The sequence below is a fragment of the Syzygium oleosum genome, unplaced genomic scaffold, assembly GCF_021117445.2.
Source record: "Syzygium oleosum isolate NSW1041296 unplaced genomic scaffold, Sole_v2.1 Sole_v2.16, whole genome shotgun sequence".
Taxonomy (NCBI): domain Eukaryota; kingdom Viridiplantae; phylum Streptophyta; class Magnoliopsida; order Myrtales; family Myrtaceae; genus Syzygium; species Syzygium oleosum.
Window position 1 is genome coordinate 3,715,090 of NW_026607500.1, and position 17,332 is coordinate 3,732,421.

At 43.0% G+C, this 17,332-nt stretch overlaps 3 protein-coding genes across 4 annotated transcripts; 2 read left to right on the forward strand and 1 right to left on the reverse strand.

Annotated features, from left to right (window-relative positions):
* Positions 1–5,648: 5,648 nt before the first annotated feature.
* Positions 5,649–6,533, reverse strand: LOC115671654 (uncharacterized). The gene has a single exon (XM_030593273.2). It carries the CDS (start codon positions 6,531–6,533, stop codon positions 5,649–5,651), a length of 885 nt encoding a protein of 294 aa, XP_030449133.2.
* On the forward strand, positions 6,532–10,694 carry LOC115671653 (extensin-like). The gene is made up of 2 exons (XM_030593272.1): positions 6,532–7,454; positions 10,382–10,694. Exons 1-2 carry the CDS (start codon positions 6,532–6,534, stop codon positions 10,692–10,694), a joined length of 1,236 nt encoding a protein of 411 aa, XP_030449132.1.
* Positions 10,695–12,582: 1,888 nt separating this feature from the next.
* On the forward strand, positions 12,583–16,599 carry LOC115671534 (uncharacterized). Of its 2 annotated transcripts, none has more exons than XM_056318828.1 (4): positions 12,583–12,857; positions 14,124–15,042; positions 15,862–15,898; positions 16,151–16,599. In XM_056318828.1, the coding sequence occupies exons 2-3, from the start codon at positions 14,195–14,197 to the stop codon at positions 15,896–15,898; spliced, it is 885 nt and encodes a 294-aa protein (XP_056174803.1). In that variant the 5' UTR covers positions 12,583–12,857; positions 14,124–14,194; the 3' UTR covers positions 16,151–16,599. The 2 variants fall into 2 exon arrangements, with proteins under 2 accessions (XP_056174803.1, XP_030449006.1); XM_030593146.2 differs by having other exon boundaries at positions 12,583–12,780.
* The last annotated feature ends 733 nt before the right edge of the window (positions 16,600–17,332 follow it).

Below are 17,332 nucleotides of genomic sequence, written 5' to 3' on the forward strand. Positions count from 1 at the left end.
TTTAAGTTTCAGGTCTGAGGCTTGCTATCAAATTCCTTGACACTTAGATTGATAGTCAAAGGAATATGCGATTCCTCTTTTCAGAATGTGCAATCACGTGAATGAGTTAGGAAAACGCTGAGAATTTTAATAATGACAAAACTCTCTCTTGCAACTTGTGGTTTGATGATGCGAGTGTTGTTTCCATCCATGTAACTATTGATGACTAAAGACCATTGAAACTATCATAGACACTGCATGAAAGAACTTGAAAGATTGGAAGGACCTTAAGGGTGAACAAGTCAACGAGAATGAGAAGTTGGTGAGGACTTGGAGAAACAAATAGGTGACATATCTGTGGAAGTCAAATTGACATGTGTGCTCAAGAATAATCGATGGAGTTTGATAAACATAACAAATGTTAACTGGACCACCTGGTAGAACCAAGAAAAGTTGAGAGAAGCTACGACTTATATCAAATTGAGAAGATCGCTTCTGGACAAGTGACATGGTGAAGACCTAGACTTTCTTTTATCGTTACTACGTTCAAAGGAATCAGAAGGCCAATCACAAGCCTAGAATTATGGATTTATTCACTTCAAAGAGAACTCAATCTATTATTCATCGTACCGTTGGACAAGGATTATTTCCTAACTCAATGAATTTATTCATGGCAATGACAAGATTGCTGGAAGATATGATTATATGGCCAACCAAATGTTCGGTGATTTTATTGGAATCTACAACGGCTACATGGATCATTCAAACGGTCAACTTGAGGATTAACTCCAATGTAATACAAGATAGACAGACGAACTCCAAGAATTGTAAGAATACTTTATGCACTTTGTGATATATTGATTTTGCTTATTGAGATTCATACACTAATTGTTAATCTTCTGAGAAATGTATGAGTACTTTAGTACTGCTTGTATTCGTGGTAGTGTTGTGATCTACCAGCTTTGAGTAGAAGCAACAAAAGTTACATTTGTAACATCTGAAGAGCTACTATTGAATTCCAGCCTTGTTGGTGGCTATCATCTAGAAGAGTTGACCTAGGCTTATCTCAAACCGAACCACTATAAACCTGTGTGCATCTATTTCTATCTCATTTTACTTCTTGTTTCATTTATTTGATAGAAGCAAAACGCATGTAGTTACTGCTCATATCTAGTTTGTTCTTGCACATACAAACTTTGCTTCCACTCAATTCCGCAAAAAGTTGTTAAGTTTGCGAAAGGAAAGATGACACAAGCAGTCTTTGAATTTTAGTTCAATGTGCAATGTGGTCCCTGGACTTTTAATTTGTTTAATGTAGTCCCTGAACTTTAACCCGATATGCAATGTGGTCCCTGAACTTTTAATTTGTTCAATGTCGTCCCTAAACTTTTGACACATGTTCAATTCAGTCCTTGGACTTTATGAAAATGTTAAATGTAGTCCTTCCATTAATTCAAAGACTACATTGAACATTTTCATATAGTTCAGGGACTACATTGAACAAATTAAAAGTCCAAGAACTACATTGCACATTGAGCCAAAGTTCAGGGACTGTTTATATCATTATCCCTTTGTTAAATAACCTATTCATCCCCTCTTTAGGTTTTATCACTAGCCACAACAAAATGCACGTTTATATCAAATGACATAAAAAGCTGCTTATATCAACGATCAGTGAGTCTATCCAAGCTTCCCGCTTGTAGTTAACTTATGTACTGCTTTTTATTTAATCTTCCTAAGTATATTAGTGATCAAGGCTTCATAGAACTGTTCCCCTTATGATACCTCCAAGTCTCCCCGAACTTCTTGTTCTTCCCGACTTGTTCACCCACTATCAAGGTCCATCGAATCTTCGTGAGTCTTTCAACTTTGTACCTCGGATTATATCAATGGTGATAAAGCATCTTCGTATCATTGTTACCTAAATTAAAACAACATCCGCTTTTATCGAGTAATAACGAGAAATATATAATTTTGTCAACATCAATATATAATGGGAAAAATTAGCCAATCAGTCATAAACATATTATACGGATGTCAATTTAATTCTAAACTTTTCAATTTTGTCCTAAACTTTATGCGAAATTTCAATGTAGTCATTCTGGTCAATTTTCGTCTAAAATCGCCGATGTGGCGGTCCTTATCGTTGGCTGTCCTACATGGCACATCACTACGTCAGAGATTTCTGTCGAAAATTGGCTAAAAGAACTACATTGAAATTAGTTTTAGGACTAAATTGGTAAAATTGAAAAGTTTAGGACTGAATTGACATTCATACAGTAGATTAAAGATTGTTTAGACAATTTTGTCAAATATCATAAGAGGTTTTATCAACATCTAGCTCACCAGAGATCGTGACCTCGACAACAGGTTAACTTAGAAGCTTTCAACCTTCCCTATGCCGCCGAGGGTCGCCCGAGCTCATCCATTGTTCTGTTGCTATTTTTTTCTTCATTTTTAACTATTACAAGGTTTGGTGTTTACCAAATACTATTTACACTTCAACAAGACCCTTTACTCCAAAATACTTTGTATTCATGCAAAGGTTATGAGTAAATGCTCTCCCAAACACACCCGAAAGTGGTCGTGTTGAGTTCGTTTATTCGCAATACCGGCAAAGCAAAACTCATACGTTCCATAGTTTTAGGATTATGAGCTCATTTGATGAATGGGATTTCAATACTCTGGAGGAATTTTAGATGTCCACTCAATGTTAAATAAAATTTACTTCGATCGCTGTCATGCTTCTTTCCGAAATACAAATTAGTTTTAGTACACCACTCAAACTTATCCTAGAAAGGAACTTTATAAACCATACGTTACGCTACCGGCGGGCTGACCAGCGACCCTAGATTTGCAGCAGATGTCAAATGCTGGTGCGCAGAAAGAAACGAGCACGACACTCGTTTCGTTTTACCCTGAACAAAATCATGGACAGAAGAGGGGTCGACAGAAACCATGAAGCGAAACACAAAGGCGGATGCACAAGGAGATCCAAGAAGATCGTGGAATTCAGCTCGGAAGATGACTTCCAACACTTCCAAATCTTTGATTATCCGTCAGCTCGCATGCATTACTTGGACATCCACTGTTAACAATTTAAAATTCGTGTTTAGGTCGACATGGACACGGCGCGAGCATGATCCCGATGTGGATAACGAACGCCGAAAGACCTGTCATGGCAGAGGACGCGCGCCTGATGTGGGTCGTGCCGAGCTCCACTCGCCGATGTCATACATAACTTTTATAGTGACAGAGGAGTAAGGGCTTGTTTGTTTTTCCGCTTAACTAAAATCAAACAGTCCCGCCAAAACTTAAAATATCAATAGAATTACAAAAAAATCACGAAAATATTATAAGTGAATTCACGGATCGACATCTATATTATGCAAACATAACAAATATTTCAAATTTAGAAAAAAAAAAAAAGTCAAAGCGTGTGAGTCGCAAGATTTTGATTGAGCAGAAAATGAAAAGGTAAAATTTAATTCAGACGTACCCTAATTATAGCAAGGCTTCCCCGGTTAACTTTTTTCGGGTTCAAGCTTATATTAAAACAACAACAAGTGAAATTAAAAAAGAAGTTCGGATAATCAGTTCATTCATGTATATCATCCATTCAATATGTTTGCGAAAATAATTTTTTTTTCCAATTTTTAAAGTACAAAAAAGTATCCGACCCAAAAAAAAAGTACATAAAAGTAATTCAAACGATAATGATGGCTCTTCTCTATCGCCCTCCACATATTTTTTTATCCTCAGAGCGGCCAAAGGAATATTTTTTTTTTTTATGATTGTAGCTTTCTAAAACAATTAAAAAAGAAACAAAAATAATAATAAAAATCTGCAAAACCCGAATCCTTTGCTTCAACTGGTGTGGCATCTGACCTTGATACCCTCGGGAAATGGAATCATTCCATTCTCCTCCATGGAATGATGGGATCCTCTCGTGAATGATCGAAAACGATGTCGTCGTTTTCATTGTATTTCTCTAGTGGGGCCATGAAAAATGATGATGTGAATTTTAAAATGGAAAAGGAGAAATAAAGTAGTGAATTAAAAAGTCAAAAGCAAAAGCTATTATCTGACTTTAAAAATTCGTGGCTTCTAGATGAGAAAAACATACTAGTTCTTGACAAATTTAAAAGAGCATTCACACCACAAAAAATCTCAAACTGATACATTTATTATAAATTTATCCCGAATTTATTTTTTTACCACAAAAAACCCCAAAATGGTATATCCGTGATAATTTTACCTTAAACTAATTTTTTGACCATAAAAAATTCTAAACTGGCACATTTGTGACAAATTTACCCTCCGTTAAATTAGATTAATACCACGAAAAATCACAAAGAAAAACCATAATCTGGCACACATGTGACAAATAGAGGGAAAAATCCCAAACTGGTACACTCGTAAATTGTCACGTGTCATCCAACTCAAAAATTTGACAGTAAAATTTAAAGGAAAGCCCAAAAAGTGAAATCAATGGAAGAATTTGATTGAACCAGACTTAATTGCACTTTTTGAAAGTTTTAAGACTCTATTGCACTTTCGTAACTAGTTTTAAGACTTAACTGCACTTTTTGAAAATTTCAGGAGTCGGTTGTACTTTCGTGGCAAGTTTTAGAACTTTATTATACTTTTTGAAAATTTTAAGATTCAATTGCACTTTATGACTTCTAGTGCACTTATTCTAGAGAAATAAATATATATCGTACTTAATTTGACTAAACTTCGAGGCCAACAATTTCATTTTCCGTGGAGAAAAAGTCAAGCAAAAGACATTTACGTCAATGTCTAAGACTTCTTAATTCTAGATTTCGCTGTCAATTCAACTTTGGAGAAAATTATCATAGTCATGGTTCAACTTTTTTTTAGGGGTAAGTGCACTTTAAGTCATAAATCTTGTCATGAAAGTGCAATTGAGCCCTAAAACTTTCAAAAAGTGCAGTCAAATCCTAAAACTTATCCCAAAAGTTCAATTAAATCCTAAAACTTTGAAAAAGTGCAATCAAGTCCTAAAACTTGTTAAGTTGTTGATTAAGTCCTAAAACTTGTTGGCATTTTCCATTTGTCAAGTTGAACAGAGTTAATAGAAGGACTTGATTGCATGACATTGACAAGTTTTAAGACTTGATTGTACTTTTTGAAAGTTTTATGACTTAATTAGACTTTAATGACAAGCTGTAAGATTTCCAATATACTTATCCTTTTTTTAATGATGTAGTGGCATGATGGTAACATTTGATAATTTGGAGGAAAAGTAGCATAACAACCCACCAATATAATCCCTACTTATATTTGTGTCCCTAAGTTAGGATCAAACCCACAACAATCAGTTCCTGAATCGGGTAATTGTGGTTCAATCCCAAAATGGGCAAATTGTGGTTCAACTTCTCTCGTTTGCTTTTGTAAGGGTTGATCGAGTGGTAAGACAACTGCGATTTGCGCCTTAAGAATCTTAGGTTGCGAATAACAATCATTATGTTTCTCTATTTCTGTTTCAGAAATAAGTTTGGAACAGAAATATGTTTGATAATGCAATTTCATTTTTCAATTTCTGGAACAAATTTTGATTTTAGAAATAGGTTTGGAATAGAAATGAGAAGTAAAATTTTTTTACTTTTCTATTTTTGGAAAAAAATGAGAAATAAAAATTTTTCTCATCGCTCGTCCTCGTTACTAGCCGGTTGCCCACCCGCCGCCCATTGCCGCCCACTTGCCAGCCGCCATCTCCTGCCGTTTGTCATCTCCCGCTGCGGGCCACTGTCTCCAGCCATCGACCGCCCTCCTCCGGCCATCGCTTGGGCAGCCACCCATCGCGGTTCACTTGCCGGCTGCCGCCTCCTGCCATTTGTCGTCTCCCTCCGCCGGTCGCCCTCCTCCCGCCGTGGGTTGCCACCCGCCTTGCGCCTGCCACCATCTCCCACCACTGGCCGCCCTCCTCCCGCTGCCGCCCACCATGGGCTGCCACCCGCCGTCCGCCGGCCACCATCTCTCGCCGCCGGCTGCCCTCCTCCTGCTGCAGCCCACCATGGGCTGCTACCCGCCGACCGCTCTCCTCTTATCGCAACCCATTGTGGGCCCCCACCCGCCGTCTGTCGGCCGCCCTCCTCCTGCTGCCGCCCACCATAGGCTGCCACCCGCTGTCCGCCGGCCACCGTCTCCCGCCACCAACCGCCCTCCTCCCGTCGCAGCTCGTCGTGGGCCCTCACCCGCCGTACGTTGGCCATCGTCTCCTGCCGCCAGCCACCCTCCTCCCGCTGCCGTCCACCATGGGCCGCCACTGGCTGTCTGCCGGCCACCGTCTCTCGCCGCCGACCGCCCTCCTCCTGTCGCAGCCCGTCGTGGGCCCTCACCCGCCGTACGTTGGCCATCGTCTCCCTCCGCCAGCCACCCTCCTCCCGCTGCCGTCCACCATGGGCTGCCACTGGCTGTCTGCCGGCCACCGTCTCTCGCCGCTGACCGCCCTCCTCCCGTCGCAGCCCACCGTACGCCGCCCACCGTCTCCCGCCGCCAGCCACCCTCCTCTTGCTATCGTCCACCATGGGCCGCCACTCGCCGTCCGTCGGCCACCGTCTCCTCCTGCCGACCGCCCGCCTCCCGCCGCAGCCCGTCGGAGGCCCCCACCCGCCGTACGCCGGCCACCGTCTCCCGTCGCCAGCCACCCTCCTTTTGCTGCCGTCCACCATGGGCCGCCATTCGCCGTCCGTCGGCCACCGTCTCCCGTCGTCGACCGCCCTCCTCCCGTCGCAGCCCGTCACAGGCCCCCACCTGCAGTACGCCGGCCACCATCTCCCGCCGCCAGCCACCCTCCTCCCGCTACCGTCCACCATGGGCCATCACTTGCCGTCCGCCGGTCACCGTCTCTCGCCACCGATCGCCCTCCTCCCGTCGCAGTTTGTCGCGGGCCCCCACCCGCCGTACGCCGGCCACCGTCTCTCGCCGCTAGCCACCCTCCTCACGCTACCGTCCACCATGGGCCGCCACTCACCGTCCGCCGGCCACCGTCTCCCGCCGCCGACCGCCCTCCTCCCGTCGCGGGCCCCCACCCGCCGTCCGCTGGCCACCGTCTTCGGCCACCCTCCTCCCGTTGCTGCCCACCAAGGGCAGCCACCCGCCATCCATCGGCCACCGTCTCCTACCACCGACCGCCCTCCTCTTGCTACCGCCCACCAAGGGTCGCCACTCGTCGTCCGCCGGCCACTGTCTCCCATTGCCGACCGCTCTCCTCCCGTCGCAACCCGTCGTGGGCCCTCACCCGCCGTCCACCGGCCATCGTCTCCCGCTGCCGACCACCCTCCTCCCGTTACCATCTGCCTTCTGTCGTTGCCGCCCCACTCTCGCCCTCCTCCCGTCGCCTGCCGCTGCCCGACGCCGGCTGCCTCCATCCGCCGTCCTCCGCATTGGTCGCGTCGCCATCCGCCGCCACCTCCCCCGCCGTCCGTCGCTTGTCGTTTGATGCCACTGTCCGCCGCCTGCCATCCACCACTACCATCCGCCCGCCGTCCACTCGCCGGTCACTCGAGAGGAAGAAATTTTGTGCCGTTATCAAACAAAATTTTGTTTCGAGAACAGAAATTTTGTGTCATTATCAAACGCGTATTTTTGCTCAGAAATTCATCCATGAAACAGAAATAAAAATTTTGGCCAGAAATTGATTTCTGAAACAGAATAGTTATCATTCACAGCCTTAAGGTATTGGGTTTTATATCTTCTTTTTGTAACCGCTTGAAGCTAAGTTATAAGAAAGTAACATTCCGGGTATCCCACAATCCTGGTGAGGACATGACATGCCTTTACCGGATTAACGAGATATACTTAGTCTAGTGCGTAAAAACTAACTTTATACCATCCGATCACTTATAAGAAAAGAAATCTCAAACTAGCAAGGTTCTTTTCCCTCAAATTAGTGTCGTTATGAGGTTTTTTTTCCCCTTTCATTTGGACCGAGTTATGTGTGTGTTGGTTCAGACAGGCATCGAAAGGTTTAATACAACATACGTATGTATAATTAGAGAAATTAACTGGAAGCAACTACAGACTGAGTCCTAAACCTATTGTATGGGTACGGATGTCTGTTCAGTCATGTACTTTTTAATTTTTTCCAATTGAATCCTAAAACTTTGCGCAATATTCCAATGGAGTCCTTTTGGCCAATTTTCACTTGAACTTGTTGACATGGTGTTGTGCGTAGGACGGCCGACAATGACCGAACCGCCACGTCAACGAATTTTTGCGAAGATTGACCGTAATAATTATATTGAAATTTCGCATAAAGATTTGAGATTAAATTGACAAAATAAGAAAGATTATAACTGAATTGATGTTCATATAATAAGTTTAAAATTGATTAGATAATTTTCCCGAGCAACTGCCCATGCAGTAACTCATAAGTGGTGATAGAGGTGGGGTGCTGGGTTGCCACCGTGGACGCACAACTGATTGATGATCAAGAGCACAATATAAAATTAAACACAATTACAAAGAAATTCACGAATTAATTTGTGATACTACCTTAATAAACAATAGGATTGTTTTCTTTGTAGCTAGTCATTGGCGTGGGGAAAATTCCAACTATCCCCTTCAAGTGAGGCTCCTTTTTTTTTTTTTATTTAGCAAAAGTGTCCTCTGCACTTTAGCTTTTGTCAAATTACCCATTTGTGCTTGACAAATGTGGACCCACGAGTCCCCTCCGATGGTTGCCGGTGGAAAATTTGGCCGGCCGGGAGACACGCGCATTGCACGTGCACATTTTGTTTGAATCTCGTGGACACTTATAGGAAGATTAAAAGAAAAATAAACCCTTAAGATTGAGAGAGAGGGAGAGAAAGGCCAATAGAAAGAGGAGGGCGAGTGGCGGTGCTGCCACTGCCCTAGAACCGGCAAGGGTTCGATATCCCTTGCGCGGCTTAGGCGTAGAAATCACATCCGACGCATTGGTTTGGCCACAAAGTTCTACGAAGTTAAGTGTAAAAAAAAAAAGACCAAATTCTCCACCCTAATTGATATTTTTAAGGCTCAACCTTCACTAACTACTATATTATCATTGCGTACCGATGTTAGCTTCTACACATTTCGCATTATGGTTAACTTCGAAAATTTTAACCCATAATGTCTAAGGAAGCAATAAGAAAAATGGGATATGTGTACTGGAAGTCCTAAAAGTTATCACGAAAGTGAAATTAAGTCCTAAAACTTGCAAAAAAGTGCAATCGAGTCCTAAAACTTGTTAAATTGGTTCAATCGAGTCCTAAAATTAACACCGTCTATCATACTAATGAAAAATACTGACGTGTCTTATTTTATTACTTTTTCTCGACACGTGACGATGATGCGGCATCCAACAAGCGCCACGTTAGAAAAAGTAATAAATATAAATTAAATTAGAAAAAGCTAAAAGTTATAAATAAATAAATAAAAAGCAGACCCACAATTAGTAGCTATGGCCAAGCCCTCATTGGTGGCCACCACCACAGCCGTCGGGAAGGGCTGACAGAGGTCGCCTGGGCCTCTCGAAGCCTGGCGACCCTTGCCGGCTCTTGGCGAGGGCATGTAAGGCTCGATTTGGGTGAGGGCGTGACCCTCGCCCCAATTCCGACTGATGGTCATGCCCTCCCCCTGATTAGGTCCTTCAAGCCCTCACCTGAGGTCGGTGAGGATCGTCGGGCTTCAAGAAGGCCTAGGCAACCTCCGTCGGCCTTTCCCAGTAGCTATGGTGGTGGCGGCCACCGGCGAGATTGTGTATACGTTTTTTTTATTATAAATTATTTAACTTAGTTTTTAATTTAAATAAAATTAGTATTAAAAATCAAATTTGGGTCAAAACGACGTCATTTTTAATATTTCATAATTTAACCACATCATCGCCACGTAGGAAAGAGAAAATATTAAAATAAGCCACGTCACATTTTCCGTTAGTAAGTTAGATGGTGTTAATTTTAGGACTCGATTGAACCAATTTGACATGTTTTAGGACTTGATTGCACTTTTTGAAAGTTTTAGGACTCAATTTCACTTTTGTGATAAGTTTTAGAACTTCCGGTGAACATATACCTATGAAAAATACTTACTAGTCATGATAAACAACGAGATCGTCAAGAGTGCTTAAAGCAACATTTTGGACCCTTATCGGTTCATGGCGATGCTTCAATCTAAAGTGACAAATGCAGCGGTGGTGCGTATGCTTGAATTTGGTGAGGGACACTAGGCCCTCGCCAATTCTGGAGCAACACCGCCTTTTTTGGTTATGGTGTGAGTGATAACTATTTTGTTTTCTTGTTTTTTTATTTTTTTGTTCCCGGAAATAAGTTTGGAATAGAAATCTATTTAGTAAAATAATTTCATTTTTCTATTTCTGGGACAAATTTTTAGCTCAAAAATAGGTTTGAAACAGAAATGAGAAGTTAAAATTTTCTGCTTCACTCACTTTTATTGCTCGCCCTCACCGCCCAACTGCTAGTCGTTTCCCGCTTGCCGCCGACCGTCACCCCCTGTCATTCGCCGCCGTTGCCTGCCTGCCTGCCATTCGCCTCCACTCGCTGCCCGTTGGCTGTCACCCACTGGCCGTTTGCTGTCCATCACCTCTCATCGTCTGCCGCTGCCTGCCTGATGTCGCCCGATGTTGCTCGGTGTCGCCCGCCACCCTCCGTTCGCTCATCGCCGACTGGTCAGCCGTCTACCTCTGCTTGCCACCTGCTCGCCGCTAGGAACAGAAAATTTAAGAATAACTTATCAAAAGAATTTCTATTCCGAGAATAGAAATTCTGTGTCGTTATCAAAAACTACTTTTTACTCAGAAACTCGTCCAAAGAATAGAAATAGATTTTAGCCAGAAATAGGGTTGGAGAGGAGAAATTTCATCATTCACTCCCTTAGCTTTCTCCTTTACTCTGCCTCTATGTGCCTTCCTCTCTCCATATCGATGGGGTTTACTTCTCATCTTGATTTCTTGTACAATGCTATATTTTCGGCCAAATATGCCCATGAGATCGAGGCAAAATAATGTGCATGTGCGATGCACGTGTTCGCCGCGCGGCCAAATTTTCCACCGGATATTTATTATTGTAGGGGGCCCCATTATCCATGCTTGTCAAAGCACAGGGTGTTAGTAGAAAAAATTCAACTTCAGGAGATACTTTGGCAAAAGGGCCTCTTTTCAAGTTGATAATTGGAACTTTTCCCAGTTAGCCAATGTTCTCGTGACACGTCGTAACTCCTCATAGGCCCGTGTCCTCGCGATACGCGACAAAATGTCGATTTCCTTGGACCTTCTTACTTTCATTGATTCCGGTCACATTAGCGCTCTTCACTTACCACTTGGGGCGCGAACGATAACCATTTTATTTTTGGGAATAATTTTTTGCCACAGATTTTTCTAATTCTATTCTCTGGACGAGTTTTCGAGCAGAAAGTAGAGTTTGATGATGACATAAAATTTCTGTTCCCGAAACAGAAATTCGTTTGATGGCGTCGATATAAAATTAGTACATCGGCGGGCGAGCGGCTGGCAGCGGCGGGCGGGCGACGGCCAACGGCGAGAGCGAGCTCTAAGAAGAATTGTTATTTCTATTTCTATTTCAGAAATAGAACATTTCTATCCTAAATATATTTCTGGGCTAAATATTTTTCTCGGAAATAGAAAAAATGAAATTGCATTGCTAAACGAATTTCTGTTCCAAACTTATTCCGGGAACATAAAAATAAAAAATAGAAAAATAAAATAATTATCATTCGCACTCAAAATACTCATGTCTACCAACGGAAAATCGCTCACTCCTCCTCTTACAACCTCTCCGCCTCACTCCGAATCAAATATTATTTCTAAGCGAAAAATCGCTCACTCCTCCTCTTACAACCTCTCCGCCTCACTCCGAATCAAATATTATTTCTAAGCGGCGCTAATTAATCCTTCCGCGAGAAATCTCGAGACAGGGCCCCACTCCAACGAAACCCCCTGTCCCCGTGACCTAATAATAAATTTTTTTTTTCCCGCTTAGGTGCGAAAATTCCGCCGGGGTCTCTCAAACTCGACTAATCACTGGAATTAGCCCTTAATGAATTAACTATGGAAACCCTAAGAGAAGAAAAAGAAAAGAAAGAAAGAAAGAAAGAGAGGGTTAAGGGCGAAAGAAAAGTAAACGATTAGGAAGAAAAGCAAATAAAAAAAAATGGAGAGGAACAGTAAAACATTGACGTTTCCTTTCCTCCTTTTTTTTTGTTCCTTTCGTTTTTCAATTTTTTTGTGTGTGTGTTTTTGGCTTAAAACAGGGAAAATGCGTGGAATGATATGGAACGGGAGGAGGCGTGCGGACCGGGGGAGGTCAAAAAGTCGGGACGCGAGGGGGGGGGGGGGGGGGGCGGGGGGCATTCCCGTCATTTCGATCCCCATGGCATGCGCTTTCCCTTTCCTACCCCTCCCCCCTCTCCTCTCTCTCTCTAGAGAGACTCTTCTTCTCTCTCTCTTTCGGTCATTCTGGTTCTCGCAGAGAGAGAGAGAGAGACTCTGCTTGCTGCGAAACTGACTTTCTCCAGAGCTTCGCGAGCAGTTCCTCACCTCCGCCCCCCTCCCGAGGAGCGACGCCGCCGCCGCCGCCGCCGCCGCTTCGGGAACTCCCTCCGCCGCCGCCGATTCCCCGGGCACTGTTCCATCGGTTCGGGGTGGCTGGCGGTGCCGGCGCGGCCCGCCCCAGGACGGAGTCGTGCCGCCGCGCGACGGTTGTGATTGGCGGCCCGCGGGGCTGAACTCCTCGCGCCTCGGACGACCCCGTTCCCCGTCTCCGTTCCTCGTTCCAGGTGCGAGCTCAGTCTGGGTCCTTCGTGAATTTTGCGTCGGTGATCGGAGGAAGCATCGGTCCGGGAGCTTGTTTCTGGTCCGGCGCTTCTTGTCTTCTTGTTTTTTTTGTTTTTGGCTTAGTGGGTAGTCTTCGTCTTTTCTGAGGTGTGTGTTCCAGTTTTCCCCCTCTGTTCTTGGTTTGATCTTCATCGTTTGGCGTGATCTTTTTCTTTTTTTTTTCCCTTGTTTTTTGGGCTGAATCTCTTTTTTTGTGATCGGGGCGATAAACCCTCCTTCTTCTAGTGGGAGCTAATCGAGGTCGATTTTCTGTGGGCTTGAATCGGGTGCGTGTATCGATGCTCCGCGACTTTTCAATCGATCAATTTGAGGATTGCCCGATGATGGGTACCAAAGATGTGTTGACTTTCGTGCCGTTACTTTGAAAGGCTTCTGTGCTTCGACGTGATTGCCGTGATGGTTGGATTGGGGTTGACCAGTCTGTAAAAGATGGTTTCTTTACAGTGAAAAGAAATCTTGTAGCGAAATGAGGGCTCTGAGGATTGTATTTGGTCAGTCTCAAAGGATGTCTCGGTTTTTTTTTTTTTTTTTTGGGGTCGGAAGATGTCTCTCGTTTATCTGATAGATAACTGACAGCCTTTTCAACATTAGATGGAGTACTGGACTGCGGGGGTAGAGAGAGAGAGAGAGAGAGCCTTAAGAAGGAAAACAATCTGGAACAGTTGAGGGTATTTTAGAGGAAGCAGACATTCTGGATATTGAATTTTATCATAATTCTGCCATGGTGTTGCAAGGCTCAGTCCTAGGGCTTGAATTTTTAATGGGGTAGTCATACTGGTGTACTACGAGTTGACTGCACCTTCACTTTATGTGGATTCGGAGATTGGATATCTTGTTAGATCAACAGTGTTCATTTTTGCTTGCCTGAAGTTGATACTCGAGTTCAAAGATGAAAAGAAGTGTCACGTACAAGCAACAATGTAAATTGATTGTGGTTGTTAGTCAACCATACGTGGTACATATTTGTAAGGAGATTTTTAATGGATCTTTCAAATTTTCAAATCATTTATTGGTCTCACAACGTTTTATCGATGCTTACAGGCATAGATGCTATTTGTAATCACATGGTCATGGCTAGCTTTTCCTTCAGAAATCATTCCTTTATCATCTCCAAATGACTTGAACTTTTGCTTGTACAGCATTTTAGTCTCTATGAAGTAATTGTCCTTTGGATTGATTGTGACATAAGATTCCGTAGTTCAGGGTTTGTTCTCAGCAAAAGCATGTCATTTCCAATTAGCTTTCACTACCCTGATACATATTTGCGGTGTTTGGGTACTTGCAGATTCACATCAGTAGTCTCGAGTCTCCACAATCGCAAGAAATTTGTGTAAAGGGATCTGGTCAGATTTGGTCATGGAGGGTAATCAGATGGATATTGACTGGGAAGATGTGGTTTGTCCTATATGTTTGGATTGTCCTCACAATGGTGTTCTTCTCCGGTGCTCGTCTTTTGATAAAGGCTGTCGTCCCTTTGTATGCGACACAGATCACTTGCACTCCAACTGTTTGGACCGGTTTAGAAGTGCATATGGTGTGAGATCTTCTTCATCTCCCGAAACTTCTTCCACATCAAAAACAGAGCCTGTAGAATTGGATAACGGCTGTAGGCCGACCTGCCCATTGTGTAGAGGAGAAGTTACTGGATGGGGTGTTATTGATGAAGCACGTGTTATTCTAAACGATAAGAAGCGTTGTTGTGATGAGATCCGATGTCTGTTTAGTGGAACCTACTCTGAGTTGCAGAAGCATGCACAAGTAGAGCACCCTCATGCTCGGCCCTCAAAGATCGATCCTGCTCGGCAGCTTGATTGGGAGAATTTCCAGCAATCATCAGAGATCATAGATGTCTTGAGCACTATCCATTCAGAAGTTCCCCGAGGTGTAGTTTTGGGCGATTACGTTATTGATTATGGTGACAATGATACTGGCGATGAGTTTGAGGACTTCCCAGGTGATGAAGGCAATTGGTGGACATCATGTATATTATATCAGGTATTTGATAACTTTAGGAGTTCTAGGAACAGAAGAAGGTCAAGAGTTGGTGATACAAGAAGAGGAACTCGACATTCTACATATGATACATCAAATTCTGATGAGGGTTCTGTTACCTCTGTGGAGTATGCAGATTACCGACTAGATGATATGGATGATGACTTTGCCAGTGCAAGGGGTTCCTCAAGGACAAGCTCTAGGCATCGCAGGTTAGTGAAGCTCCCTTTGTGCTTTGATTATTGCAGAGCCTGTTTGATCACATATTGGTTTTGTTTATCAACAAAAGCTTCTTTGGTTGTTGGTTCACTGACTTCAGGTTTTCTTTGTTTGTTTGTTTGTTTTTCAAGTAGTCTGATTTTTCTTCTTTCATTTGTTAAGATAGATTGCAGCCATTTTGTTCATTAATTTCTGGGAGAGGATGTTGGTAAAATGAATTTTTTTTATTTGATTGCACCGGTACCTTTTCAATGGAAGTTTCTGTTAAATTTTCCTTTTGAATTCGCTTTCTCCATGCATATGCGTAATTTGTTGCTGGTGCAAAAAGTTTTCTGGCAACTTAGGGGTGCTTATTTCTTAAGTTCAGTGTGGAGTTGAACAATATCGGATGAAATAATCTCAGGAATGTTTGGCTAGATCCCCAAACTTGATGCAACGAGAGATTGGTATGGGAAACTAGGAAAATAGTACTTTTAGCGTGTCGGTAAGTTACTCTTTGAGGTTTTGGTGGACATGGCTGTGTCAAGTGTATTACCTTTAAGAGATCACAAGTCCTTTATTTCTCCTTGTTTGTTAACTGTTTTGAACCAAGGATGATTTGATTTGGTGAAGCATCATAAATTAACATGATACGAGATGGGTACCTGGTCCTGCAGACCATTATAAGTAGTTTGTTACATCGACATGCAGCAACAGACATGCAGCAATAGACATGCGCTTTGAATTAACTCTTCAATTTTCTCTGTTTTTTTTTAAGAATAATTCTCTGAACTCTCTAATCCAAATGTTCTTTGCTTCTTTAAATATAACAGCTCCCGGAGGCGGCGTTCTCGCTTTTATGATAACTAGGTAACGTACTCACCTTCCTTCTGCCCTTCACATTTACGTGTGCATCTAAAACTTGATGAAGTTTCTTATGTTTTAGCTGAATTACGTGTCTAGCAGTTATATTGCAACTCTGCTGGGTTCAATTAATTGACCGCAAAACTTTTCCTGAGTGTTGGAAGATTAAAGCAGGACTAGAAATTGTTAAAAGAGCAGCATCTCTTGTTTTTTAAAAACTTACCTGTTTAATGAAACTTTGTTAATTGCTCTTCCCAGCTCATGGGGCCTGAGGGTAGTGGACGTGGAGGTACAGACGAACGCCGATGACAAAATTGTGGGAGTCTCCAACAAATCACATCGATTGGCTTTTCCTAGTCGAAAGATGTTCTGACTTGATCATTCTGTGGTTTACTGATGACTGATTTCGATATATAAAAATTCTCGGGATGTCCCCTTCTCACATTGTCGGTTGCTTTATTTTGCTGTATGTATGGAACTTTGAAGAAGTGGATCACTTCATAGACCAGGTACACTTATAACATCAAAGCTATACCTGCAGTGTCATGCTTGGAATGGCCATTATTTGAAGTAGAAAGCCGCTGAACTGCGGAGCTTTCCCCTTGTGCGGGGATTTTAGGATATGCTCCCATTCAATGTACATGGAGATTGTTATATGAACTTTTAATTTCTCTTTAGAAAATGGTGCACATGTGGGTTGGTATGAACTACTTGTTGTGTAGGTTCACTTTTTAGAGTGCTTGACCTTGACCATGAAGAGCATCGAAAGTCAGAAACCATTTCAAGGATTGGAAATGAGAGATGTTTTTAAAGAGCCGGAAACCAAAAGTTGAAGAGTTTGACCGGCGGAAAAGAGGAATTTGGATTTGTCCATATCACATGGTCCTCGTTTTTCTTGGAAAAAAAGAGTTGAATAACGTATGGTCACAATTTAAAGTCCAAAATGACATTCCAGCCTCATTTCTTTCACCAAAGCCATGACCTTCATGAAAGCCATTGTAATCTCCGCCTCTATGCTCATATACCTGTATAAATTTCCTCCTATGAAATATGTTTCTAAAAAAGGGATGCCTTGAATCTAACTCATAGTGATCTTCCTAGAATTGTCCCTCAAAAGCTTTCTTTCAAATCAACTTGAGGTGAATAGATGCTAGTAACATTAAAGATCTCCTCCCCAGCCACATTAATTTTACCACTTTCCTTCTCCTAAAGGAGATGCAGACTCCTGGAAATGGTAGACAGGGACAGGTACTGAACCAAACATAATTAGTCGGTCTGCGCCACAGTAACGAGCGAATACCTACTCGAGGCAGGTTGCTGTTTGCACTCACTTGACAGGATGCGCAGGCATCGAGTGTGGTTGTTAGATCTACAGTGGACGTATTTTCCGGGTATACATATGTCGTGTTGTGTTTGACCCGGGTGCCACTCATTCTTTCG

What these genes read in the sequence shown, in the direction of transcription:
- LOC115671654 (XM_030593273.2), bottom strand. Translation starts at nt 6,533, where the DNA reads ATGGTGGACGATAGCAAGAGGAGGGTGGCTGGCGGCGGGAGACGGTGG.
- LOC115671534 (XM_056318828.1), top strand. Translation starts at nt 14,195, where the DNA reads ATGGAGGGTAATCAGATGGATATTGACTGGGAAGATGTGGTTTGTCCT. An exon ending in ACAAGCTCTAGGCATCGCAG is followed by an intron (nt 15,043 to 15,861) that starts GTTAGTGAAGCT and finishes TAAATATAACAG; the next exon opens with CTCCCGGAGGCGGCGTTCTC.
- LOC115671653 (XM_030593272.1), top strand. Translation starts at nt 6,532, where the DNA reads ATGGGCCGCCACTCGCCGTCCGTCGGCCACCGTCTCCTCCTGCCGACC. An exon ending in GCTTGTCGTTTGATGCCACT is followed by an intron (nt 7,455 to 10,381) that starts GTCCGCCGCCTG and finishes GGTTTGAAACAG; the next exon opens with AAATGAGAAGTTAAAATTTT.